This window comes from Columba livia, chromosome 2 (assembly GCF_036013475.1).
Source record: "Columba livia isolate bColLiv1 breed racing homer chromosome 2, bColLiv1.pat.W.v2, whole genome shotgun sequence".
NCBI lineage: Eukaryota > Metazoa > Chordata > Aves > Columbiformes > Columbidae > Columba > Columba livia.
This window is the reverse complement of record NC_088603.1, coordinates 65,891,133-65,918,231: the sequence shown is the minus strand read 5'-3', so window position 1 is coordinate 65,918,231 and position 27,099 is coordinate 65,891,133. Positions and strand designations below refer to the sequence as shown.

The following is a 27,099-nucleotide window of genomic DNA, read 5'->3' as shown; positions in this document are numbered from 1 at the left end:
TATCAAAGCTTATTTTGCCAGGTGTATTTAATAAATATGGCTGTGCATTTAAAGGCTTTCTTGGCTAGAAATTGAATATTTTCGTTTTCTAAACAGGTGTCTCAATGCATGTACCTATTGCAAAACTAAGCATGCCAGAGGAGATCTAGCAAGTTATCCAATTGAAGAACTAGTGGACAGAGCCAAACAATCTTTTCAAGGTAAGGGGTCTTATCACTACAGTAAAAGTCAGTCTCTGAGGTGTACCAGGTCTTATTTTTACGTGTAATGATCGTCCTACAGTATGGCTCTAATAAAATAATTGGTGTTCTTAGTAGTCATAACTGTGTCTGATGGTACCTTTGCAGTAGAATGTCATGTTTTCACTGTGTTGTGTGCCACTATTTGCAAAATTTATTTCATGTTGATTTTAGGCTCGCTCAACTGAAGTTCTGTGCAAGCGTTTCCTCATGATGATGAGGAAGCTGTAATATTTGGTCATTCTGTTCTATCTCTGGTTTCTTAAAGAGGAAGACAATAACTTTTTCACTCAACAATAAAAGTGGCTTTCATGAACCCCTCTAGGATTCTTAAAACCTTGTGTAAAGATACATTGCTTTTTCTGGCAATTGATTTCCTGCAGGAGATTTGGGATGTTTCTGAGAGCCATATCAGCTTTTAAGAGCTTATCAGCTTTTAAGTTCAGTAGATATTTGTAATGTCATATGGATCCAATCAAACATCAAAAGTTTTTCCTGCAGTACAGTACTCTGTGCCAGTATCTGCCTAAAACTCTTGTGCGTCTGGTAGTTATGATAGCTTTATTGTACCTCACTATTTCTTCTTGATATCTAAATTTTTCTGGTATTTCAAAAGTATAGAATAATGCAGATATTCATTTCCAATGCAATCTCTGTGAAGGCACAGGTGGTGTTTTTTGTGTCTGTGTGCCATGTTGAATGATTAAATGTGTAGTGAAAAATACTGAGGTAATTCAGCTGTGTCATCTTCCATCTTTGTATCAAATACTTTTAATCAAAAATAAAGCAGTAAATACACGTGATGTCACATCCTCTGTGTATGTACAAACAGTACATGGTTTGAGTTTCACTTGTGACTCTGAGTATTACAAATGTTTTAGTAAAAAGTCTCCAATGATTCAATGTGTTTTTCAATCTATGCTTAGTTAGGAGTCCCTAATGAACCCGATATAGGTCAGTGATGAGCTGCTTGCTACTCCTATCAGTAGTATGAAAGGAAGAGTCCTTTTCCTAATCAAAGCCCATGTTGGCAAATTTCAAATTCTACATCATCTGCACAGAAAGTTCTCACTTAAGATTGTAAATATCATTTTCTTTTGCTTTTTTATTCCATGAATCTCATCTGTAATTTCAACAAAACTTCTCCTACTGCTTAGGTCTGTATAATTAGCGCTGTGGTTGCTGTGAATTGGATTGTGTGTTACGACAGACAGATGTGGTGTCTCAGTTTTCTTGTTTCAGTAGGACAAGTTTTTAAAACCTGTATGCATCTTATGAAGTGCAGGAGCTGAAGTACAAGATGTATAAATGCACTTATTATTTTTGCGGAGAAGCAGTTCAGAAAATATGTTTCAGAAAGCTAGAAGTTTTCAGTTGTACAAGACAGGTGATTTTAAAATCAGTAAGTAGTCACTGTGCAGAAAAAAAGCTGCCATTTGATACTTATGGTTATTATTAAGCAATAATTGCCAGATACAAGTAAATGCCTAGTGATAGCAAGACATGTAGGTAGAAATTCTTTTTCTTCTTTTCCTGTCGTTGTGATGTGACTATGAAGAACTCTTGTATTATGAGAAGTCTAGGAATAGTGTTATTCTGATAGCACTATATAGCTTATAGTTGAAATGTTCTACAGAGACTTTAAAGAGAATATGGCAAAGACAAGATATGGGCAATACAGTCAGGATTATGGACTTAAATAGGTTAACTATTTAAATTCTATTTAGATTCATTGTATGTATGGAAAGAAAAATAGCAGACCTGTCTGTCCTGTTATGTTTGTTTTTAAATGTCATGAAACTCACATTAAATTAACATAAAGGTGGATTTGCTTGACATAACAAGAAAACTCTGGAGTTTTGTCTTTGCAGACAATGGATGTGAAATTTTGGAAAGTATTTTGAATTTGAAATATTGTACATTTGGACTGAAAATTGAGTAATTCAATTCATCTGTTGTACTGTGGCCTCTATTATAAAAATTTGCTCTTTCATAGCAATTTGATTTCTTATGGAAAAACTTGCCCTTAAGCCATTGTTTTGAAATTTCTTGAAGAAATGCTATGACGTGTCTCACAGCAGGCATCTCCAGGGAGTTGTGTTCTTATTTGGACTTACACTAGTACCTTTGTTAGAGGACATAGGGAAAGAAACAAGTACTGAGTTGTAAAATGACAAGCTTTGCCTCCAGCTTTCACATACTTAGACATGAAGTAGTCAGATACTTAGTTTGCAGTGTATGGAGAATTTATTACTGCCAGCTTGCTGCAGCTGGGCTGCAGAAACTCTTCATGAGTCCAGTGAAAGATTTAAGCAATTCGAAGTCATTATTAAAGTGCTTGCTGAGTTACTGAGCCAAATCTCTTCAGAAATCACGTCTGTTTTCTCAGAAGATGTGTTGCTGAAGATCTAGTGAAAAATACAGAGAGGTATAGAAGTGTGATGAAAAGATTTTCCACTTCATGTAAGAACTGAGGTGTCTTAGAAGAACAGCAGCAAAACAGTACGTGATGATTTTGTATAACCGCATGATCAAGTCATGTAAGAAAGGGGAGATTGGTGTCATTTGCAGTGGTTTGCATGTGTATGTTTTTCCAGTACACAATGGGATAGGCCCCACAGGTGGATTGTTTCTATTGTGGAGCACACTGAAAATTAGATTAGAAGTGCTGTATTGAAGGATGTGTTCTTACAGGTCCTTAAATCTCAGCACAAATAAGCTCTCTAAAATGCTTTATTCAGGCAATTGTACTTTGACAAGATTGCAGTTGACATACAGAAAAAGTATTTTTAGCAGCAGTATATGGCCAGGACAGGCTTTAGTGTTGTGATCAGATACCCCCAATTTTATTTGAGTCACTTCTGTACTGCAGCCCCTGGGTAGGATGTCTGTACATATCAAATATGTCAATGCTGGATTACTGGGCTGCAAACCATTTTAAGTAGTTAGTGGAGCAGTCTAATAATAATATAATAATATAATAATAATATAGTATAAAATAATGTATCTGTGTGACAGCAGCTGAAAAGTGGTGTCTGACAGTCATTACTTTTTTATATTTGTCTCTAAGATGGCATCTGAAGATTTCTGAAACTCTTAGACTTTTTAGTCAAAATTTAGCACTGTGACTGACTTGAGCTGCTGTTTTTTTGAGAGTTTTTCTTACTTGGTATAGATAAGTAGATGTTTATTTCAGTGTCCAAACCTTGATCTTTTTGGTCTATATTACATTTTTTTAATAACAAAATTTAATACAATGCTGAGAGTGGTAACTAGATGACAGCAGATGACAACACTGTAATAATTTACATGTGTGTTCAGATTATTTGTGTAAGCATAAAATTTACTTCAATCAACTGATTAAAGAGATGGCTGAAATAATCATTACTGAACAGATATCAGCCTATATCTTGCCTCTGAAATAAACAATTTGTCTGTTGTATTTTGTTTTCATGGAATCATAGAATGGTTTGGACTGGAAGGGACCTTAAAGATCATCTTTTTCCAACCCCCGTACCATGTGCAGGGACACCTTCCACCAGACCAGGTTGCTCAAAGCCCCATCCAACCTGGCCTTGAACACTTCTAGGGATAGGGCATCCACAGCTTCTCTGGGCAGCCTGTTCCACTGCCTTACCACCTTCATAGTGGATATATTAAATTCAATTAATTAAATTCAATTAGTGTCTTCAACATAATGTGCACAAAATCTAAGTGTGGTGCAGGTTTCTAGTACATGCTGCCTACTTTCATAACGCATTGGATCAGCTGTTAAGGTGCACTGAAACTGTGTTTGTTTGCATGCTTTATATGGATTTATGTCTCCTGTCTGACCTTCCTGGCAGTTCTGAAGTTATGACTGACATCAACTTCAATAATTCACAAAATTTCTTTAACAAAATCATCTATCAGAAGTTGAAAGTGGGCTATTGAGGTTTTTGCTTTTTTAAATTTCATGGGTTTTTCTCACAAATTGCAACTTTTAGTAAGTAGTTGTAGCATTTTTTTTTTACATGGACAGCCTTGTCCAATCATGTTGTATAGCAGACTTCTGTAAGACAGCTAGTAAAAGACAGAATATTGCGAAATGTAGTAAAGTGGTCTTTGAGTAGAGAAAAAATGTCTACTGTAAGGATGTTTATGCAAAGAGGTTTTCTATAGCTGATAGTACAGCACTTTCTTTGTGTCATCCGTTTAGTAGTACATTTTTTTCAAATTTTTCTGTATCATGTTCAATGCTTGTGTTTTAGGAAATCTCATTTGCAGTAATGAGAGAGCTCTTTCTTCCCTTCCAAAAGCTACTTTATGTACAACAATGTGTTTCTGCTTAGTATACGAAGTGGAAGGCTGAGGTAACTGCCGTTGCTGAACAGTGTTCCAAGGAGACATAGAAGTTAAACAAGCCTGTGCTTTGAATGTTGTGTGAAGTGATGTCCTGCTTTGGCTTGATTGCAGGACTTTAAGTTGATTTTTTTTTTTCTTTTAATGGCGCTTTAGTGACCGTAAAAAGATATAAAATGCTACCTGGTGATGTAAACTCTACATGTTGTGAGAGACTTCCTGGACAAAGATAGAACTTTATATTGCCAACAATATTTGCCGGTTCAGCAAACTAACTTAAAAGTATGTATAGTTCTATGGAATTAGCTGTTGTTTCCTTCTAGTTTAGAATGAAAAACTTCTGCATTTACCAATACAAAATTAGGCTTCTTTAGCATTGCATGCCTGTTGCAGATGGCAGGGAGTATACTGCTGTTGAAATATACACTGTATAATTACCACTATATTAGCTTATTTTATGGTAGCAACCAGGGAGCTCAAATGAAAGTCAAGTCCTGTTGGGAAGCGTTGTTCTCATATCCTCAAGCTATGTGGAACAATTGTTTCTGGATGAATAATTGCAGTGGCAAAATATAATTTATTTTTATTCCATTATTTGCATGGTGGTTCACTGGCATGCTTGGTGTTGAATTCTGAATAACATTTCTGTTTAGGAAATCTTGGACAAAATGTAGCATTACAAAGCAGAGGCGCTATCTAAAAGAAGATTCTGAGTCTTGACTTTTGCTAGTCGTCTTTAGCAATTATCCCTAATCTTGTAGATTTTGAAGTGTAGAGAGTTTAAAAGAGATTAATGTTAAATATTTCTCTCTCTACAAGTATTACTGTAAACAGATGTTTATACATAATGATAAGGATTCATTTTATATAATGTGACTTGTTTCCAGAGCTTTTCAGATCACTGTGAGCTTTGCTAAGGATCTCTGGTTTTAGTAGTTCTGATTAAGTGCTGTCAAGATATTCTGCTTTATTAATTGGTAACTGTTTATCTTCCTGTACCACTACCAGGAAGTTCTCTGTATGTTTTGAGGGCAGCTGCCATTCATGAAAAGACAAATATAGTGTTGGCAGTGTTTTTGGTTTCCCATCAGTTGGCAGGACTACCAAATGAGGATGCTTAGGATATGTCACCTCAGTAGTGGATTTGGTCTTTGAACATGCTGTGAGGAGCTGAGTGCCCAGTCACCCAGATGGAGAACTGGTCTGTGTACTCAGGGTCGTTCTGGGGGTGAAACTGAGACTATAGTAGAGTGGTTGTTGTACGTGCAGGTCTCGCCCAGGAGTGAATAAGCTGCCTTAGTTGTTTCAACGTGGCCTTTGGAAATGACCCCAAGTATGTCCCGGGAAAGCTTTATTAACTAATTTTAATTTTTTGCTCACTGATATTTTTGCCCTCCTAGTAGTGTCAGTGTTCTGTCAAATAAGTATATGTATCTATTATACCTACACTGATGTTTTTCTTCTGTAGCCTGGCAGCATTATCAGAAGTCAAGCATTTTCTTGTGCTTCTTTGCTGTGAATTTTATTCAGCAATTTCTGCAGTGGTCCTGCAAGAAAGGCAACTCTTCTTCCGTACTAGCCACATGTTGAAGAGACTTTGTTGAGAAACCTGTTGGATAACAAATTGAATACAAAGAAAAGTGCACTGATGTTACCCATGGATATCTGGGAACTGAGTTTCCGTCATTCATATAAACTCACATCCTGACAACGTACAAACTGATACTTGGTGTTGATTTTATGTCTGTCAGTACATTTCTGTTGGAGTTATGCATGCTATTGTAAAGATAGATTGGGATATGCTTTGTGTGGGAAAGAAAAACTCATCTTTATATGTATATGGTTACATACCAAGAAAAACTCAACTCTATCCCAGATAACCAATTAGTGGAATTAGATGGACATTCTTTTGAAAGGTGTTTGGTTTGTTTATTTGTTTGTTTACTTGAGTTTGAGGTTTGGTTGTTTTTGTTTTTGTTTTCTTTGGGGGGAGTGTTTTGGTTTTGTTTTTTTTTGGTGGGGATTTTTTTGTTGGTTTGGGGTTTTTTTTGGGGGGGGAGTGTTGTTTCTGTGGGTTTTGTTTTTTAATTGTCATTTGGAAATATTAGGAAATCTGCTTTGTATAGAACTGAAATATTTTTGCTTGGCTGTTCTCAGAACAAAAGGGTTTGTTTCATTTTGGATTGAAATAAATATTTAGATCAACTAGAATGTTTTGTTTGGTTTTCAGAGTGCCCCGTGACTTTCAAAATATAGGTCAACTCAGAAAGCAAATATAACATTTGTGAATGGGGTGATATTTTTTTTAAGAGAATGGTTTATTGTGGAAAATGTTTACACTGAAACATTTCACTTTTATTACGTGTGAAATACTTCAGCATTTTGAAATTCTGATAATTTTTTAAAGTTTTCTTTCCGTTTGAAAGTTTGATAGTTTCAGAAATGGTGCTTGTTTCCCAAAATCTGTAAGTCGAACTTTGGCAAATGTCTGTTTCTGTTGAGCAAGAACAGCTTTAGAAAAGCAAAACTTTTAGTATTATTTACCAGTCATTGCCCAGGGCAGCATAACAGAAAGTTGTGTATAAAATTAAGAAAGTTAGGCTCAAGGCACTTCTTCTCTCTTTGTCCTCTATAGCAAAAAGGAAGCAAAGATAAAGGCAGGTTTTACCTGTAAATGCAGACCACAAGCTTGAGAGTGAGAAAGCAAGTGCTAGTACACTTTAATCACCTTCAAAAGGTGTTGCAAGAGCCAAATAACAATTTCTTGTAAGGTGAATGGGATCAAGAAACATGAGGCTTTGGTGCGGCTTGGCTGTTTCTTGAGTTCTCCCATACTTAAGTCACACTATGTATTGCCCCATAAAAATGGCAGAGGGAAAAAACTCCATACTGAATATCCATCAGAAAATGAAATGTTGAAGGTGTAGCATATATTGGCTTCAATTTGCTCTTCAGGAGCACGAATGACCTTGTGAAAGTATGAAGTCCGTCCCCATTAGAATTTGTTTTAAAGTGTCTTATGGAATACCTTTCTATAAGAATAGACAAATTCTCAAAATGCTGAATTTTTAAAGGTATATCTTGAACTCAACAACAAAAATTTGTAGAAAAAGTGTTCCATTTAGCATTGTATAATTTAGTGCTTTCGAATCTTCTTTTCCAAAATGCTTTTGTTTCTGTATTTTCTATTTTATGGAATAAAAATTTCCTTGATGGATCAATTATAACATATATAAGACAGGAATACCGTTTTCTAAGAAACGCACTTCAGCTTTAAAAACCCAACCAACCAAAGGCGAGGGGGGAACAAAAAGTACACAAAAAACTTCAAACAACAACAAAACAAAAACAACAAACAAAACAAAAACCCAACCCCCATACTGTTTTCCAAATCCTTTCCAATAAAGTTTTTTGGGAGAGCAGAATTTTCCATATCACAGATAATCTTGATTCATACCTAGCTTTGCTATGCATAGTTTCCTTATGTTGGTGGTGGTGGTGGTGGTGGTTGTTGTTTTATTTTGAGGGGAAGGTGGAGAATAGTGACAGTGTCTTTCTAAGGTAAACCTCTTTTGTCAGCCTTTTACTGACTTTTAGCAAGAATAGACTTTATTTTAATATTGTTCCTGTAGTATAATTTGAAGTTGCATTCCAGGGAGTTTGTCCTACTATATTTGAGATACTTTGATAAACAACTTCTCTGTGTTCTTCTGTGCTTTTTGGCTATAGTTAAAGAGCTAGATTTTTCTTGTTATTAAGTTTATTAAAGTTCTTGCTGTATTGTCTTTTGTGTCTTCTGAATGTTTTGAGTTTTTCTTGCTGACTTTGCTAATTCACAGAATACATAGGCCAAGATAAATATTTTGGTAGCAGCCTGTTGTTTCTTAGCATTATATGACATAGCATAATGAATTAGCTTTTCCTGGCCCCATGTAACATTTTCCAATGATCCTGAAAGAAAAACGTTCTAATTACATGCCGTCAGTAGTGGTTAGAAGCAGTGCCTTCAGGTATGTAAAAACTGCTGTGTAATGTATTTAAACACACATAACCAACATTGTGCAGCAAAGAGATATTTAAAAGGATTAAAAGATGTGTTTTCAGTAGTAAATTACAAAATTGTTGGTATTTTCAAACTTCATTTGAGTAAAAAAATTAAAAAGTTTAGTGCTTCCTCTTGGCTCAGAAACAAATCCCCTATAGTGTTGTTGGTGTGTTTCTTTTATACGGTCAAGTTTACCAACATGTTAAACTTCTTTCTATTGTCTTCAACATGTCTTGTTGCATAAAAGGTTCCTTTGCATTATACTTAATTTCACTTGAGAAATGCAGTAGCAGTTAAACTAAATTATTGGTGTCTGCCTGTTTTCCTCACTGCTCTCTCCAGGTTCCTGAGGAGGGCAAGTGGAGATGGAGGTGCTGCGCTCTTCTCCCTGGTACCCAGTGCCAGGGTGGGCAGCAATGGATCAAAGCTGTGCCCGCCAGGGGAGGTTTGGCCTTGACATGAGCAAATGTTTCTTGACTGAGAAAAGGGTGGTCAAGCCCTGGAGTAGTTTTCCTGATGGGATGGTCGATGTCCCATGCTGGTTGCTGTTGAAGAGGCCTTTGAACAACGCCCTTAAGACCATGCTTTAGCCTTTGGCCAGTCGTGAAGTAGTCAGGTAGTTGGACTTGATGATCGTTGTAGGTCCCTTCCAACTCAGCTCTTCAATTCTATTCTAGCTTGTTTGGCTTACTGCATTCTGAACTTACGCATGACAATCCCTGAGCAGAGATCCACGCTTGCTCCTTCTATGTGGGAAAACATTCATCTAACTGCATAGTTATAGAAACTTTTAGGCAAGTTTGATTCAAGATAAAGTCATATATATTCCATTGAATGACTGAGCCGAACAGTTTCTTCTGGTCTGATCAAAGGTGTTTCTCCTCCTGTCCCCTCCAGAATTTCTCAAAACTGCATTACGGAAGTGAGTTTTCTCTCCATTTCAGGCATATTTTAGCAATAATACACATACCATTTATAAGTTTTTTTTAAAGTTTCTCTTTTGTATTTTCTCATTACTCCTATAAAATGACAGTATATTTACAGTCCTGTTTGCTATACAGTGAGTTTCTGGTTCTGTGTATTCCTGCACCTAGCTTTAATGAAGACATACTTTCCTCCGTTCATATCATTATGACCTTTGATTATTATTGAAATACATCTCTGCATGTTTTTGGTTTTTTTTCATGTTTTTACTTGGTCTTTAGCGGTTAGAGTTGAAGTCTTCTTCTGAGATGGCCAGATGTGACCTGACTTTGATAAAAAAGCCATGGAGCCATTCTTGTGCATTTGTAGTGTCAGTCCACTGCTGCAGAAAGCTTCAAATCTATTGGATATGCTCTATAGGTGATAGACTCATGCAGAATAAATTTGGTGTTTTAAGATGTGTTGCCAAAGGCTGATGACTCTCCAGTGCACTTGCATTGTGTTTGATGTTGTCATCACAATATTAAACATACTGATCATCTTTCTGCCTTGTGGCCACAAAGGATTCTGGGATTCACAACATGCCACTGTTTTTCACAGAAATGCTAAGAATGAGCAGAAGGCTCAGATTTAGTTTAAAATATTGTTAATGGTTTCATTAAGAGTGTAAATCATGTCATATTCTAATTTTATAGTTGCAAAGAACTTTCAGCACTGTAATCTTGATTCCATTCCTTACTGCTATGGCAAACTAATTAATATTTCTGGTTATAGTCGTTTAACTACTTGCAAGAATTATCTTAGGGAAAAGCCATTTTTCGAGAGAAGCTTAGAAACAAGAAAAACTTTCCTTATTGAAAAGTTACAGAGGCCTTCGTGCCTTGGTCTGGTAGATATGTTGTCTCAGGTCACTTTATTTAAAAAAATAAAAAGTGCTTGAGTCACATAGGCGTTATGTAGGCTCAGTAGAATTTGGCTGTTCGATTATATAGGCACGTTCCATACCTTCGGCTGATTTCATGGTCGTTTTTGCTGTTGTTTTTTTTTTGCCTTATTGCCAGGTATGCTGTGTTACTCAACATCAGAAATGAGGAAGGGGAACCTCTTTCTCTTTTGCTCCTTGTGTTAATGCCTTCTTCTTGCATTGATAGGTTTTAGTCTGGTCAATCTGTTGAATTGTCCACGTTGCAACCTTATACAACAAACAGGCCATAACAGTTAATTGGCTAAAAAAATCTTGTCCATGCCACATTTAGGACACAAAAAGAATGACACTAGATTTTGCAAGTATGCAGTATAACATGCAAAATTGTAAGAGGGCCCTTCACTTGCAAGGAAAACCGCTTAGACACTGTTTACTGTTTGTAGAACTGGTGTTCTACTGTTCAAATACTGTGTACCTTTGAAAAAAAAAAAAGTAGTGGCCCTGAAGAGCTTATAACGTTGTGATGTCAACAATTGAAGAGAAATACAGTAGAATAACGTGTGATTGCATTCAAGATAATAAGCGGTTGTTCGCTGTGTTTACTACCAAGACATTGTCCAGGGTCTTGAATGGGATGACAGAAGAAAGGTTGTTATTTAGGAAAGACTGGAAGAAAACAGTAGCAAGGGATGACCATTCATTTGGAGAGGAGCTATCCCACTAAAGTTTGCAAAACTTTATGTTCCCCTCAAGATTTTCATCAGAAGTCAAAGTCTGCATATGCTGGCTTTTGTTTTTGAAAGTAGTAGTTTCTTCTCAATGAGGATTATTATAGTAAGTTTGAATAGCTTGAAATTGATTCCTTGGATGCTTTGGAATGTTGTTCGTGTCATGGTTGTCCATTCCAAAATATAAAACCCATTAAGGCTGTAGTATGAAATGAAGTGCATATTTGCTGAAAATCCAGACAATTGTTGGTTTAGGATGCTGTCTTCTCTGAAAATTGTTGTCAGAGGTACCTAAGCATTGTCCAGAGGATAACTTGCCAGATGCATTGACGCTATTGCCGACATTTCTTATAGCATGAGCAGATTACCTTTTTGTCTCCATCAAACTCAGTTTGTTAATGTTTGCTGTTTTATAAAGTGTTTCTGACTGACTAAGACTTCTACAGACAGCAAGACTCCGCTGATCTCTTAGCTTTGGCACTTTAAGGAACCAGAGAAGTCTGCTTAACAAAGGTTCTGTTTATTTCTTTAACGGAAAAAAGCATGAGTTTCGGTCACATTTGCTCTGTATAGTACAGTCTTCTCATTCCTTTTTATTTTCCTCCTCAAATATTTGCATTTGTGCTATTTAAATCCTTGAATGACAACAAAACTGTTTAATTTTGCATTTTTATGAAAAAGATAGTTTTTATTTTTGTTTAAAATAAAAGTTTATTAGATCCAAAGCAGAGATGTCTGCAATTAAAAATAATACTTGATGATCAGCCTCAAGCTATAGTTTCAGCTATACTTAAGGCAAACACTTCAACTAAAAGTAGCATTTCTTTGCCATATTCCCCCCCCCCCCCCCCCCCCCCCCCCCATTTTTTTGGTTGGTTGGTTGGCCTTTCCTCAGGGCACCTGCTTTCTTGCTGGGAATGAGTTCTTGTGTGAAGCCTGGGGAGCTGATCTGTGGTAAAGCTGAAAAGCTGAATGTCTGCTCTTCTCCCCACTTCTCTCCCTTCTGCCCCCCAGCCAAAACCAGCCACCTCCCCATTTTACCTTAGATTGGTTCTCCTGTCTGGTTTACTTCAGGACCCCATAAACACTTGGGTTGGCACAATGTGGAGAAAACTGTATGTGTGATGTAGGGAATAAGCAACTGAAGGCCACAGAAGATGGGAAAGATTCTCTCACCATCATTGTTGGCTTATGCTGCTTGAAAAGTGTGAGAGAAACTGGACCGAGAGAATGATCAGATCTTGGTTTCTGGGAAAGGGTGCAGAGTTGTGCACCTGTCCTTTTGTAAGTATTACATGCCTGCACACACCTTTGTGATTAGAGATTGTGAAATCTGTCCTTCTAGTTTCCATGAAATTCTGTTTTTCAGCACATAATTTTATTGTATTTTCAAATGAAATGTCCTGCACAGTAGAGAGCTGGAAGGAGACTATTTCTGTGCTTTTAGAAAAGTCAAAGTGTGAAAGTAATAAGTGATACAATTTGCATCTTCCAGGGTACTGATGACACAGAAGTACCACAATTCTGCAGTGGTACTAGACCTTCAGAGCAAAGGACTGGAGAGATGTCAGGAAACTTAGATGTAGCAATCTGCCCAGGCTCTTCTCATCACTGAGCTACCGTTTCCTACACAAGCTTATCTAGCTTGTGGGATAACAAGTGGCTCTACAAGACGTTAGCTGATACCATACGTGCTGGGGTGTCTTCTTTCATTTTCTGAGGGCATGAGATACCTGTTTCAGCTTAACTCTTCCCTTCAACAACTTGCTAGGAGATGCACAGATTTCCATGAGCCTCGTGTGCATTGTGACACTAGTGTCTTCTGGTGTTTTAGTGAAGAGATAAGAGAAAAGATGATCACTAAGGAGGGGGGAAGCAGAGTTCACCTCCAACCCTTCCAAACTCTGAAGTGAAGATTTTCAGACACTGCAGGAAGGGGAGAAGAGGGAGTTACAACGCACTTAGCAAGACTAGATTGGACTCCTCAAGGCAGAGGAAGGCAGGGCACAAGACTACTGTTCAGGGGTTATTTAATCATTTGATATTGCATATGTTAGAGTTACAGTGATATCATGCCAGTCCACTATGGAATAAAGCAATATGATCTTCTAAGCCTCTTAAAATTTTATGCTTTTCAAATATCAAAATAATTTGTGCTTATCTATACATTTTGTTCATCCGTCTTGAAACAGACTTCCTTAGAAATATAAGATTTCTTCTTTCCACCTACAGTTGGACTCAGTGATCTTAAAGGTCTTTTCCATGGTTTTATGGTATTTTCACTACAATATAATACAAGTTGCTGCTAAATTCTAAAGGAAGAAAACTGCTGATCTCTAATTGTTAAAAAATAAAAGGAACTTTCAATTCTTGCTTGGTGCCTGTAAATGCTGTGGTAGTGGGACACTGGAAACAAAATTGAAGTTCAAGTGCAAGTCACAACGTATTTGAAACGTAAGGGTATCAAGTCCACATTATCTGTGCAAAGGAAGTTCATGCAGCTCGTGTGTGCTGTAGCAAGACAGTAATGACCAGGTGGGTGTTGTTCTGGCAGACACAGGAATATACACTCTAGCTGTGGTTGTCTTCTTGCTGTTTAATACTGTTAGTAATTTTACCATTATAAACAGCACCTTCAAGATACTTTTGAATCATGTTATTAAATGGTATATTGTAAGAATGTACATTCTTAGAGGAAAGGTAATTACCATCCATAGCTGTGTCTTTTTAGAACAAAGGGTAAGCACTAAGGTTGCTGTTGTATTAAAAATCTCACAAATGCAAATGGATCGGTACTTACCATGGTTTTAATTGAACTCACCCTATTGCCAATACATTTCTCTTGTGGTTTTTTACTTTGAGCTCGTGCTTAGATTATAGGTAGGAGAGTTTTTACTTCTTTTAAAGTGTTGTCAGCCAGTTCTGTGCCACTTTCACTTTTGTTGTCAATTGTAATGCCTCAAAAATGTAGTTCACTGTTTAGTAGACCTGCTGAGGAAAGAACTTAAAAGCTTGTAATATGTACTAGATGAAGATTCTTGACGCTTTTTAATAGAACATTTGGCTGGCCTAGGGCATCCTCAGAAGAGGTATTCGATCTGAGGTTTGCTTTAAAATATTGTCTTTTTTAAAAGACTTGTTTATTTTGTACCAGTGTAGTGTATGTTATATGCTTTCCACACTTATTAAGTGGAACAGCAGCAGGGGAAAACTGGATGACATTGCTTGTTTGTTAATTGTATTTATAAATGTGTTTCATAAGTATGCATTACTTGAAATGGATTGTAAAACATGAGGTTTAATAATGCCACAGCCAGTAGTTGAAGTCTTTACCAGACAGATTAATTTGGTTTTGTGTGTATTTAGCATTGAATTTAAAAGTAGTTCAAATTAAAGTACAGTGTATCATTTTACTTTCAGGAAAAAAAAAATCACATCTTTAATTTTGTTTGAAAATAAATGTTTCGGTTGGTTTATGTGGCTTCTTAGCCACAGGGGCACTGGAGTTTTTTCACTGTTTTTTTTCACTCCTTGTAAATATTTGTTCAGCTATGGGAACTTGTGTTTCTTTGTTGGTAATACTTGTTCTACTCCTGTATTTACTGCTGGTTTTGTAAAACCTGGACTAGAAGTATTTTCAAAGCATCCTAAGAGTATTATGATAGGCAGCCTTTCATATTGTGCAGCACTCAGCTACTTGGATCTTTCCATTATGCCTGTGAAAATATCATGAGCAGTTCCTACTGTAGAACAGTTACAGTGACCAGAATCCTTATTGTTAATTTAACACGTCAGATGCACTGTGTTGCACCAGCCACCTGCCAAGTACAGGATAGGTCATCGTTATTATGTCCAGAAGTAATTTATCAGAATAGTCTTCTCCTGGATAGTCTGGCCTTCTGGGGGAACAAGTGTTAGTTATTCTGTGCCACTGAAACATCCAACTCACAAGGCTACTAAAGGTGGTGTGTTCTGCTAAACTTTCTGTCTTGGCTGCGGGGATATGAAGGAGAGTACTTTTTCTTGGAGAATAAGAGTTAATAGAACTGGAATCTCTCAGCATGAAGTTTGCATGCTACTTTGCTGTGTTTTTTCTCTTTGTGGGCAAAATAAGTCATGTCATGCATGCCCCACTGCCCCTTCCAGAGCAAGCCGACTGGTGTGCCAGCTCCTTCTCAAAATGAAAAGTAATGTTAGATATCTCATCCCATACAAGGTTTCATGGCATTCAGTGAAACTAGCAGAGGTGAGGTTCAGAACAAAGTAGAATGTGGTTAAAGCTGAGGAACTCCCTAGCATGGGCCACAGAGAAAGTTTACATGTTTGTAAGAGATAGGACAGATGCATGGAAGAATAATCCATTTTCTTTAAATAGGAACAAGTCTTACAGGGAGTGTTGCAATTTGCACAATACTCAGCAAATACTTTATGCTACCTGTATTTATGCTTTTCATTAAGCATCCTTTGGGAGAGCACAGCAGGCTTAACTGACTAGTGGTCTTACTCATGGCTTTTTTTTAAGCTATATTTCAGCAAATACCTAATTTCCCTCTCTTTTACTTTATCCAAAGTGTGCATCATCCTTTAGGTGTTGCTCTCTACCACCTTTTGCAGTGAGAGCTTACCTTCTGTGTTTAGGTCGTTTTTTGCATCCTGTTGTTATGTTGTACAATACCATTGTGACTTCAAGTCCGTATTACCTCCATATCTAATGCTACTATAAGATTGAAACTTTTAAAATTAATTCAATAGGAAACTAAGAGCTCACGTGATCAAGTCTGAGCTAATGTTCTTCCAAAGTCCTTTAAAAGTGCTAGAGGATTAAATGAAAAGGTACCGTTTACAGAAGCAAGAGACTTCAACAACAAAGAGCTCAACTCACAGCATATGTCAAGTATAAACAATCTGTAAGTTATAAAAAGAAATTGTCTAATCTTTCATGTTGTATTCACTGAAGTCATAGTGAGAGGAAAACTCTGGGTGATGACAAGCCCAGTTGTGACAGTAAGAAAATGCTGATAGAATACTAAATGTATCTTACGAAAAAAGAAATTTACATGCTTGGTCCTAGACATTTGGTTGACCTCTCTCATGGTTAGTTGTTGTCCCTGCTTTTTTCACCTTCCCTCGAGTATTTCCTACTATGGTGAGACAAAAGTTAATATAAGTTAAAGTATTTTTGGAGTCAGCTTTAGATACAGTGCTACGGTGACTGTGATTGCTTGTGAAATAACAGTTTAGGACTAGGTAGAAGAAAACATTACTTTCATGCTGTCCTGGCGTTATTCATAGCATTTAATACAAAGTCAGACTGGTTGGTAAACACTTTATTTAAAAATAATTTATTATATAGCTTTTGACAGCCTTCCGAGAGAAGCTACTTATATTGTATAGACCAATTAATGACTTCTTTTTTCTTTCATTAGACAAGGCACAGCTGCAGGTTTGGGGTTTTTTTGTCTTCAAACTCTCTCATGTGACCTAATGTCTGATGTAAAAAAATTTAATCTTGTTATTAAAGTGCTACAGAAGTGATAATTCAGGTAAAATTGGCACCTGTATGTTTTAGAGAGTTCTGTAGCCTCTCTATTCTAAATCCAAAGCAAATAGATCTTAAAGTGCGTGTTGCAAGACTTTTGTACAAGTTGCTAAGTTCAGGTGTTAGAGAGATGGCTTTTATACACAGTTTGGTTCTATGTAGAAATAGATTAGGAGTAATCATGTCAGATGATGCAGAAAAATTGTTTCTGAAGTATCGCCCCATGAAAATAAGAGCTGTGATTTGTACAGATATGCGGGACTCCTGATGTGCGCACCAGGTTGTCTTGGTAGCTTAAATATATGCCTTTTTTAATGATGTGCACATTGTGTTAAAATACTGAAATCTGAAATTCAAATATTGCATATAAGCCACGTCTAAGAGCTGTCAATGAAGGTTTGTGAGACTCCAGTATGTTTGGGAAGATACCTCGTTTACCTGTGAAGACCAGTTGTTTCTGCTTTTGTTTAAGGTACTTGTATTTGTGACCTCTTCATGGTTTGTTTTCATGTATAGGCCCAATACCCCAAAGAAAAAAGAAAAATAACACTCTTGTTCCTAGTTTATTTGTAAACCAGGTCACATACCCTTGATTAGCTCTCAGCTGGAGCATAATTTAAATCCTGAGAGACTGAACTTAAACAGCGGGCTTTTTTCAGATCAGCCAAAAGATAGGGAGAGAAAAATAAAAGCTATTTCCAGTTCACAAGCAGTACAACAGTGCTGAATAAATCTGCAACTGTTAATGAATAGCTATTTCAAATATTTACAGGAGGCAAAAGAAAAGAAGATTGGCATCCAAGGCAGCTGTGCCCAGGGAGAGCTATTAAAAATAAACATGATAAATGATGTTCAAGTGCTCGTATAGCTGTCAAATATCAGAGGTACTCAAAATTGGAAAGTGTTTATACTCTGTGGCCATGCTGCTAGGCATTCTGGACAGGGATTTTTTTTTCTCAGTGTTTTTACAAAACTAACATTTAGCCAATCAAAAGGGGAGAGAGCATCTAATGTAAAATATTCAAGAACCATGAACTTTTTGCTGCATTAAGATACACAAAAGCTTATTTGCTTTGTAGGTGAAAATCAAATTGGTTTTATACATTCAGTTATTTCCACACTGGAACTAATTTCATTAGCCTCGATTCTTAATAAAAAATATGTGAGGAGAGTTTATGCTCATAAAAACAAATAGGGATTTTGTTATGTCTCTTTCAGTCTGCTGTATTAGTAGATAATAGTGATGAAGGTTTATGATTGTTGCATTGATTTTGTACAACATTAGAAAAATTGTGTGTACATAGCAAACTATGAACTTCATGTGCTTCTGTACACATAGATTTTTTTTTTCAGATTGTCTGGAATGTATTTTTACATAATTTTTCAGCTCTGAATTCAGTGTATATCAGTTGAATGCAAACTTCTTAGCAGAGATACTTTATTTTAGTATTTCACTGTCAAGTTAGTTTCTCAGAAGCTGTCCTACTGGTGAAACACCACCCCCCCCCCCAAAAAAAAAAAGAAAAAAAAGGAAAAAAAAAAGGAAAGAAAAAAAAACACAACACTCAAAAAACATTAAAAAGTCCCCTCATAATTGTCCCTTAAATACCAGAGATATACTAAGTGCAAAGGATGTGAGAAAATTATCATTACTTATAGGTCGCTATTGTAAAAATTGTGTGTTTGTCATGCATGGATATTGCTTTCTTCCCTCTTCCAATTTTTTATTTTCTCTTTCAAAAATTACTTAGAAAAAATGATACTAAAATGCTAATCCAGCTTGTCTTGGAAACAAGTTCAGCTCCTGTGTTTGAGGGCTAAGCAAATGTAAGGGGCATATATTCCCTGAAGTGCTGCTGGAGACCCATGTGTTACAGTTACATGGATTATTGTCTTGTTTGTGTGTAAACTCCTGTCCTTTAGCACTGAAATTCACTGTGAAATGGACATGAGCTCGGCTGTCTGAAACCGTAATGGAGAACAGCCTAAATAATGACAGTTTTGTACTTGGTGTACTGAGCTTTTGAAGCAATTCTTGAATTAAGGAACTTCTTATTGTTCTTGGGTATAGAAAGGAGAGATATTTGAACGGCATGTCCGGATAAAATTTACTCACGTCATGGGAGTGATTTCTTTGGGCATGTCTGCTGCAGCATACCACCACTGTACCCCACACTGAAGGCAGCAAACAGCATCTAGGCTGGTCTGTCCCACCTGCAGCGGGCAAACCACATCCCTCTAAGCTGACTTCAGTAAAATTACATGGAGCACTTTTACAAATATAATTATTGTTGTACTGCCCCAGATCTTCCACTAACTATGAACAGGGGAAGGATACTCTATTATTTTCTTGTTCCCCAGGACTGTTTCTTTTTCGTTCTTTGTTAATATGCTGTTACCTGCATCTGCTCGTATTTTTCCCAGGCTGCCACAATAAGATAGAATAATAACGTTGCAGAAAACCCTTAGTATCCTGAGCAGAAGCAGAGAGGCTAATAAAGCTACCATTAATTCTCTGTTGCTGCTCTTTCATAACTCTGTGAGGAGTGGTAGCTGCATGGACCTGAAGATGCATGGAGATGAAACTTCAACTGCTCAGCTTCCACTGTTAGGTGGAAAGTTCTTGACAAACATAGAGATAGACTTTCTCTTTAAGGTTTAATCAACCAGATATCAGTGTTTGCTTATCCATGAGAGTTTGAATAAACAGGAGTAAGCAAATGGATTTTTTTAAAGCTTTGTTAGTGCACAGCATTAAGGTTTTTTTTGAAGACAGATAAATAAAACGTAATCTGTATCCCATATATTAAGTACAGTGTTCAGTCCTTTAAATATTCCAAGCAGCAAAGTTGCCATAATAGAAGTAAAATTTTTACATTTCTAGTATTTGGTGGCAAAAAATAATAAAAGTTCTATGAGAATTTTAAAGTTGCTTTTATGCTTGGTTATTATAAACTGCAATATCCTTCACTGTAACTTAATTTTGACAGTATCTGAGCATAGAGTAGAGATTGTAATGTTAAAATTATCCATGTCACAGAAATTTTACAGGTTAAAGGAATTTTATTTAGATGTGATAAACTTAGAGCTCTGAAGCTTATCTTTCTCGGCCACTTCCCCGCTTTGTAAAGAACTGCAACTCTTGCTTTACAAAGATTTGTACTCAGTTCTTACATCTGTTTTAATGTATTCTTTGGTATTTAATTATTTTATGTTGCATATTGGGCTTGCATAGTCTCCTTAAGTTAATTGTTTCATTTCTCCAGCTGTTCCTAAATAGCCATTGTGCTGATCAAGCACTTGCTTCAGTATGTCCTTGATAAAATTAATGAAAGCATCTGTAGAAGCAGCGACAGCAGCTGCAGTGCCTTGTGGAAGCCAAGTTCTGCTTAACGTTCTGATAAAAGAAATAGTTTCGTACTTGTGCTGGAAGCTAATGCTGGCTGGCTTCTAGCATAAAAAGAGTTGCACCTGCCACGGCTACACCAAGCACTGAGGCTCGCTGATTACATGTTCTTGTTAGTGTCATTGTTATTGGTAAAATGGGAGTGATGTCATCCTTATCAAGCCCTTCTGGCACCCTACAGAGTGACAAATAATTTGCCCACTGCTGTTTATCAGCATGGGCCTTGTTTTAGAAGTGACGAGAGTGCTGAATTTTCACAGTTGAATGCCGTACAACTGCAGAGGTGTATGAAAATGAAATGGATTGATACTTGTAATCAGTGTGCATAGTGATGGTTAAGGTGTAATGAAACATAAGTGCACATTTAGGGTAATTATATTGCTACCAGGTGGGGCCCCAGGGCTTTGCATGTATAGAAACCACTTGAGGTAGCGGATATGCAGGAAGAAGTAGTGCCGCACCATCTGCTTTTTTCTCATTTCCTCATTAATTCTTCTATACCCCAAGCCTGGACTGCACTGACTTTGATCAGCACTTGGACTGTTCATTATCTCCTCTCCTTCTAGCTGGGGATAGCCCCAAACACTGGAGTGGACGTGGTGCAAAATGGCAGCTCTTCTGAGTAGAACATATTTATACACCCTACTAGAGGTCTCTGAGACATATGCTGCATACTTTTCTTTAATCTTCTCTCAAAATGCCTTGTAGTAAAATCTGTTCTTGTTCTATTTTAAGGCATTCACTAATATTTTAAGATGTTCTGCATGTATTGGTTGTATATACTTTATGGATATGTCTTAAATGGGTAATAAAAAATATTAAGAATTCTTCCAGACAGGTATTTGTACTTTCTGTTTACTTCACTGGAAATCTGTGAGCCTTAAGCTGCTTGCATTCCTTCTAAGTAATGGGAATAAATGGTTGGTAGTTGAAAATGCTACAAGTATCTTTTGCTCCATGGGATCACTGTGAAAACTGAAAAACAAGAAATACATATTGTCATTCATTTGTGGTAATTGCTGCATGAAATGAGAAAGTGTATTTTTAAATTTAAAAAAAGGAATAGGAGCCTGGTGCCTCCAGGGACACTGTTCACACAAGCACACCAAATGTCTCAAATGTGGTAGATATACCACACAGGCAGTTTGGCTGCACATCTCATGTAGAGTAGGTTTAATGTATCTCAGATGCCTGTATTCATCTCTACTTGTTGATAGCTAATCTGTGTATGTGCATTTACTTGTCTGGGAGTGTGCTACGGTTGTGGTTTCCCCCCAGCCAGCAACTAGGACCACACAGCCACTTGCTCACTCCTCCTTACCCTATGCGCTGGTGGGATAGGGAAGAGAATTGGGAAAAACAAGATAAAACTTGGTGGTTGGGATAAAAACACTTTAACAGAACAGCACGGGAAGAGATAAACAACGACAATAAAAGGACATACAAGTTAAGGGATACACAATGCAATCGCTCACCAACCTGGGAAAATGGTGCCCAGCCTGCTCCCGAGCAGTGATCCCCTAAGCAGTGATCATGAACACTAGTCCCATACAGCCAATACTGGAAGAGCAGAGACCCCGACAACAGTTTGTGCTTGAACACGATCACACAGAACAGCCGGTCCCATAAGAAGAAGAAGCTGAAAAAGCTGGCTCCAGCTGTACATGGAGCATGATGCCAGTGGTAGGGAATATCTCACTGGCAAGCCCAGACATCAGTCCAGGTGCTTTCCTGCCATGGTCCCTCCCAGCCACCACATGCACCCACAGCTGGAAAGCCAAAAATCCCCTGGTCTCTGCAGCAACAGCCAGACCATCAGCGAATCCCCACTTTCCCCCCATACCAACTCCAAAACACAGCCCAGCCACCAGAAAGAAAAAAATAACTTCATCCCAGCCAAACCAGCACAGCTACAAAAAGCAGTGTTTTCAAAGCAATTTCTGTGCTGATGGCTGTAGTCAGATTGTATTATTGTGAAATGTTTTGTAATTTATATAGCTTTTCTGTTATAATGCATCTTTTATACATCTTTGACATTTTTATTAATCTCAGTTTTTTCCCTGCTGAGAATGTAGGTCATTATAAAATTTTCACTGTTTGTTCCCTAATAAAAAAAGAACATTGCTGAATCTGACTTTTTTAATAGTGTGTTTCAGGGTCAGGCCCATACTTGATGTAACTGCAGGGAAGTCAATGGAGTAATACCTTGGATAAATTTCACCCAACTTTTACTAAAGCATCCAAGTTTTAATTGAAGCCTGCCCTGTTACAGTGTTTTAAAAAAATTACTATGAGATCTGTCTAGGTGTAAAAACAATTCTGTATTTCTGAGATGGCTCCTGGTAGCTGTTCAGCATAAGTTACCAAACAAACCCAGATTTTGGAAGTTAATTCTGATTAATAGAAGCTAATGTTGATTTATGGACATAAACAGGAAAAAAAATCACATTATAAACTGAATACGTTAGAGAAATGACAGAAATCTTACAAATAGATGTGTGTGCAATTAGGATGATAAGCTGTGCTGCATATTCAGAGAACACAGAAGTTTAATCACTGTAAACTTTGAATAGAAAAAGTATCTATGGGTGGCAACACCATTCAATTTTGTCACCTTGACAAAAACCAGTCAATTCTGAACATTATGAAGGCCTTTATGTCACTTCTGGGAACCCTTGAAGAATGAAAACATGAATGATCCATTTTTTAGAATTAATTTAACCACAGTCCTTTATCAGAGGGAATTTATCGGAGGAATGCATCAATGTCTCCTGGCCTAGTGGATAAATTACCTCTGCAGCCTGTGACCTCAGACACTGTACAAATCTGGATGTGCTGCTCTTCCTATACTTGAAATAGTTCTTTTGATTAGAGTACTGGAGTATAGTGTTTATCCCATAGAACTTACTAAGGTGGAACATTTTGTAACACTCAAGGAAAGCAGTGAACATTCACGTGGGGTTTGTTTTGTTTGTCTTACTGCCACATATGTTTTCTCTCTGTTCAGGGTGTGGTGTCCGAGATGATTCTCATGAACATGTTTCTCTGTCTGACAGCAACCAAGAGACATATGCACTGCTGCTAAGAATGTCTTAAAGTGGGCATTGGAGCTGGTGATGCTGTAACGTACAAGTGCATGCTGCATATTCTTACAAGAACTCTGGAGCTTATCTACATTGTTATGCTGTTGATCATAACTTCAGGGACTGAGAACAATGGTGGCATTTTAACTGTCCCCATAAACTGCCCTTAGAATAGAAAATGTTGATGCCTGATGTGAACTTAGTGTTCAATTAGTTGTTCCTCCTTCTTTCTGACAATTTCATTCCCAGTGCGGAAGGCCAAGTGCGTTCTGTTTAGGAACTTCAGCTTAGAAGTAGTTTGGGGGTGGGGAGTGCAATTGTGTTTTTTAATCAGCAATTGAAATGTAAAAGCTTTGGTTTTGTTTGGTTTTGGTTGTGTTTGGGTTTGTTTGTTTGGGATTTTTTTGGTAGAAAGCTTTACTAGTGAAGTGCTTACTACTAGGCAAGAAATATCTTAAGTGTTTCTGTGCTAAGTCATGTGAAGTTCAATTTTATTCTACCGGCTTTAGACAGATGGAGGAAAAATAGGAGTATTAATCTCAGAAAAGACCTTAGTTGGCAAGAATTTATTATGGGGTTTTTTTGGTCTTTTAAACACAGTTTCTGCCTCTACCTCAATCCTCACTGACATACTTGCCTATATACACGTGCCTGTCTTTGGAAAAAAAGTTTATTTTGTCCTTGCAGGCATGAGCCTGTGGTAGAGTTTCTGCTGGCCTCATCTTTGCGTGTGATACAAGGTGGCAACTGTCAGTAGCAATGGCGTTTCCAAGTTAAATGGCAGCTCTCAAACTCTGGGGATGTCTCTTACCCTTCTCCATTCTCCAAAATATATATACTATGTTTTTAAAGATCAAGATGAATCCTTTAACTCTATAACAGCTGATGAGAGAGCCAACAAAAACAAACAAATGAACTGAAACAAAAGCAGAGCTTCAAAAGACGGTTGATTCTAGGCAAAATGCTAGTAGTGGCTTTCACTTGTATAATTTGTATTCTTAGGATGGAAACAGCTGTTATATTGAAAAGGTTCAACAAGAGAGATTTAACTTGCATGCAGCAAAAGAAAGGAGATTTATTTTTGTCTAAAATCTGTACATCGTCACACGTGAAATAGCCATTCTTATACAGCTTCTCTGTGTGAGTCAATGGTTTGATTGTTCTAAATACTTGGTGGTGTTAGTAGAGAAGCTATAATAAATTTATTTTGTATTTGAATGCATTTACATTTTTCTATCTTCAGTAGAATAATTACATGAATACCACAAATAAAGCTCATGAAACAACCTGACAATATGGAGTGAAACCGTTGTCATCCACTTTAGAGGAGAAAGAAGTACTAAAAGAGGTGATTTTAAATCTGAAACACAGGGCTCTCTTGAGTTTGGAGCTAGACACAAAACCAAGATGAACTTTTGTGGTATGTTGTTCTTTAAGCCTGCTGTTAGGAGCAAAGTGCTAAGTGCATCATGAAGACAGGATATGCTGAATTGTTCGAGCCCTTGAACAGTACGTGAACTTGTACTCACTGTTTTTATTTTGGAGTTCTGTACTGAGATGTTAGATATTTTGGCAGGAAAGAAAGGTATTATTATTATTTATGTCAGCTTGGTTTTCTGGATCTTGGCAATATTAAAAGTGCTTAGTTGACAATAAAATGATGATCTTTTAGTTGTGAATTACTGCGTTTATATTGAATTAAATTTGTTGCATTTATTCATGTAACAGGACTGGTATAAACTGAGTAGATATAAAATTTTATTCTGTCTTCTCCCTATACCTTTGTGAATAAGCACTTTCAAATTCTTTTGTTACTTTTCTGTTTTCTTGATATCCTTACATTGACATCTGTCACGACGTCAAAGTTGAATCCTGTACTGTAGATCAACAGATAATTTTTTTTAATGATTCTAGCAATCAATTTTAATAATAGATTTTAATCCACAACTCTCAAATGATAACACTTAAAGGTATGTGTGACTCTTAGCATGCCAGAATTGCTTGTGAATTAGACTAAATTAATTTATTGATTCTGAACAGGTTCTATGTGAATTTAGTATCATTAGCTGAGGTGGATTAGTTAGTATATGAAGTATGGAGGATGAGAAATTTAACCAGAAGAGGGCAGCAATGCTATAAAAAAATAATTTTGACTCAATTATCTTCCTTTTGCTGTTTTGCCGGTAAGTCACATGTATGTGCTTTGCTAATTTAGTGGGCAGACTTTAAGATAAGTAACATGAAAAAAGTCTGTAATAGCACTGCAGTGCTTATTATTTCAGTTATATTTCTTTGAACAGCTTCTTCCTGCCAAAAGGTATTAACTTGAAGAAGTACATGTAGAGGACCTGCTGACTTTTTCTCTTTAACATGTATTTCTAGTATGAAAAAATGATTTTAAGATGTTGTGGTAATTTTTGGCTTTACTGTGTCTGAATAATGATTCAGAATAAAATCTTTAATTTCCTAGTTGTCACAATCGTATTCATTTCAGGGAACTGAGCAGCAAGCTGAGTACTTTTTGATTAATACGTTGTAAGCAGTAAGTTATGCTGGCCACATGTGTTGTATTTTAACAATGTTACTGTCATCAGAATGTGACTGTGAAAACACTAATGTATTGCACAAATGTACCGGAGTATATAATTGATTCTTTTTGACAATGCATCAGTTGTCGGAAAAAAGTGGTGTCTTCTTTTTGGAGCATGTTCTAAGAGGTAGTATAAGGGGAGAGGAATAGTTTCAATGCATTTTCTGTATGTACAGGAAAATAGGTCTGTTGAGGAAGGTGATGTCCCACATATTCTTATTATAGAACAGAGTTTCTTCTTGACACTCTGAAGTGCTGATACAGTTTTTGCAAGTGAGGGGGAAGAGGAGACAGACAAACAAGTCTGCGTGGCTTATTTTGGTGCTGAGAGAACATCTGAAGAATAACTGCAACTATTTTTATGGCATTAGCAATGTGTGGGCACTAAGAGTTGTGGGAAATGTACATCTTGTATACAATTACACTTGTGGAAATGTAAAGGTTGAACCTTCTTTTTTCCTGGTGCTGGTTCAGACAGAAAAGAAATAGCCAAAAGCTGTTCAAGGGCCCATGCTGTTCTGTAGTCAGAGGGAATAAACCCAAATATTCACACACTACAAAAAACTGGAATATGCAGAGGGTGTTGCTTCACCATCTGGGGAAAAATTAGCATTTTGTTTGTATTAGCTGCTTCTGTTCTGGTTTTAGACGCTGACTCACTGTCTGAACACACCAGAGGGCTTCTCCTAATATGATAATTTTAAACTAGTCTGTGTGCTGATTAGTATCCTTAATAGTTTCCTGAATGTGGTGCACAATGCATGTTAATGTGCCATTGTTAAATAGCACTATACATCCAGGTTGCTATTGGGTATGCCCGCTAGAAAAAGAAGTACAAACTTAGCCTTCTATTGTTTGGGTATGTGTAATTATCTGTGCTTCTTCCTGGCTAGACGGTCCTAGCCCTGTGTCAATCTTGACTAAGACATGACTAAGGGGAAATTTAGAAATCAAGAAATCTTTGAAGATGTTAGGATGACAGCATCGTTTAAGAGTACCTAAGCCAGGTTATTGTGTCAGCCGTTCTCATGATTACTTATGGGGAATTTCTGATTCCAGATTTCTGGTGCAGACAAGGCTGCAGAAGGCAGAAATACGTGTCAGTATGGCACAAAAGCTCCTCCCAGTGGGCAGCCCCTCCAACCCAGCTACCCACTGAAGATTAAATCATTTCATATTAACCATAATATATGCACAGTAAGACAAACTGGGCACTAATACAAGGAACTATTGAGTGGCTGAAGTCTCATATATTACTACATGCCAAAGGCATGAATTC

The 27,099-nt window shown here is 37.0% G+C and overlaps 1 protein-coding gene across 4 annotated transcripts in view; it reads left to right on the top strand.

Moving 5' to 3' along the window:
- CDKAL1 (CDK5 regulatory subunit associated protein 1 like 1) overlaps positions 1-27,099 on the top strand; it is a 416,136-nt gene that overhangs the window by 185,182 nt on the left and 203,855 nt on the right. For all 4 annotated transcript variants that reach the window (XM_065055192.1, XM_065055194.1, XM_065055191.1 and 1 more), the window contains one exon: positions 97-200. In XM_065055192.1, coding sequence (XP_064911264.1) covers positions 97-200 — 104 coding nt within the window. The remainder of the gene's footprint in view (positions 1-96; positions 201-27,099) is intronic.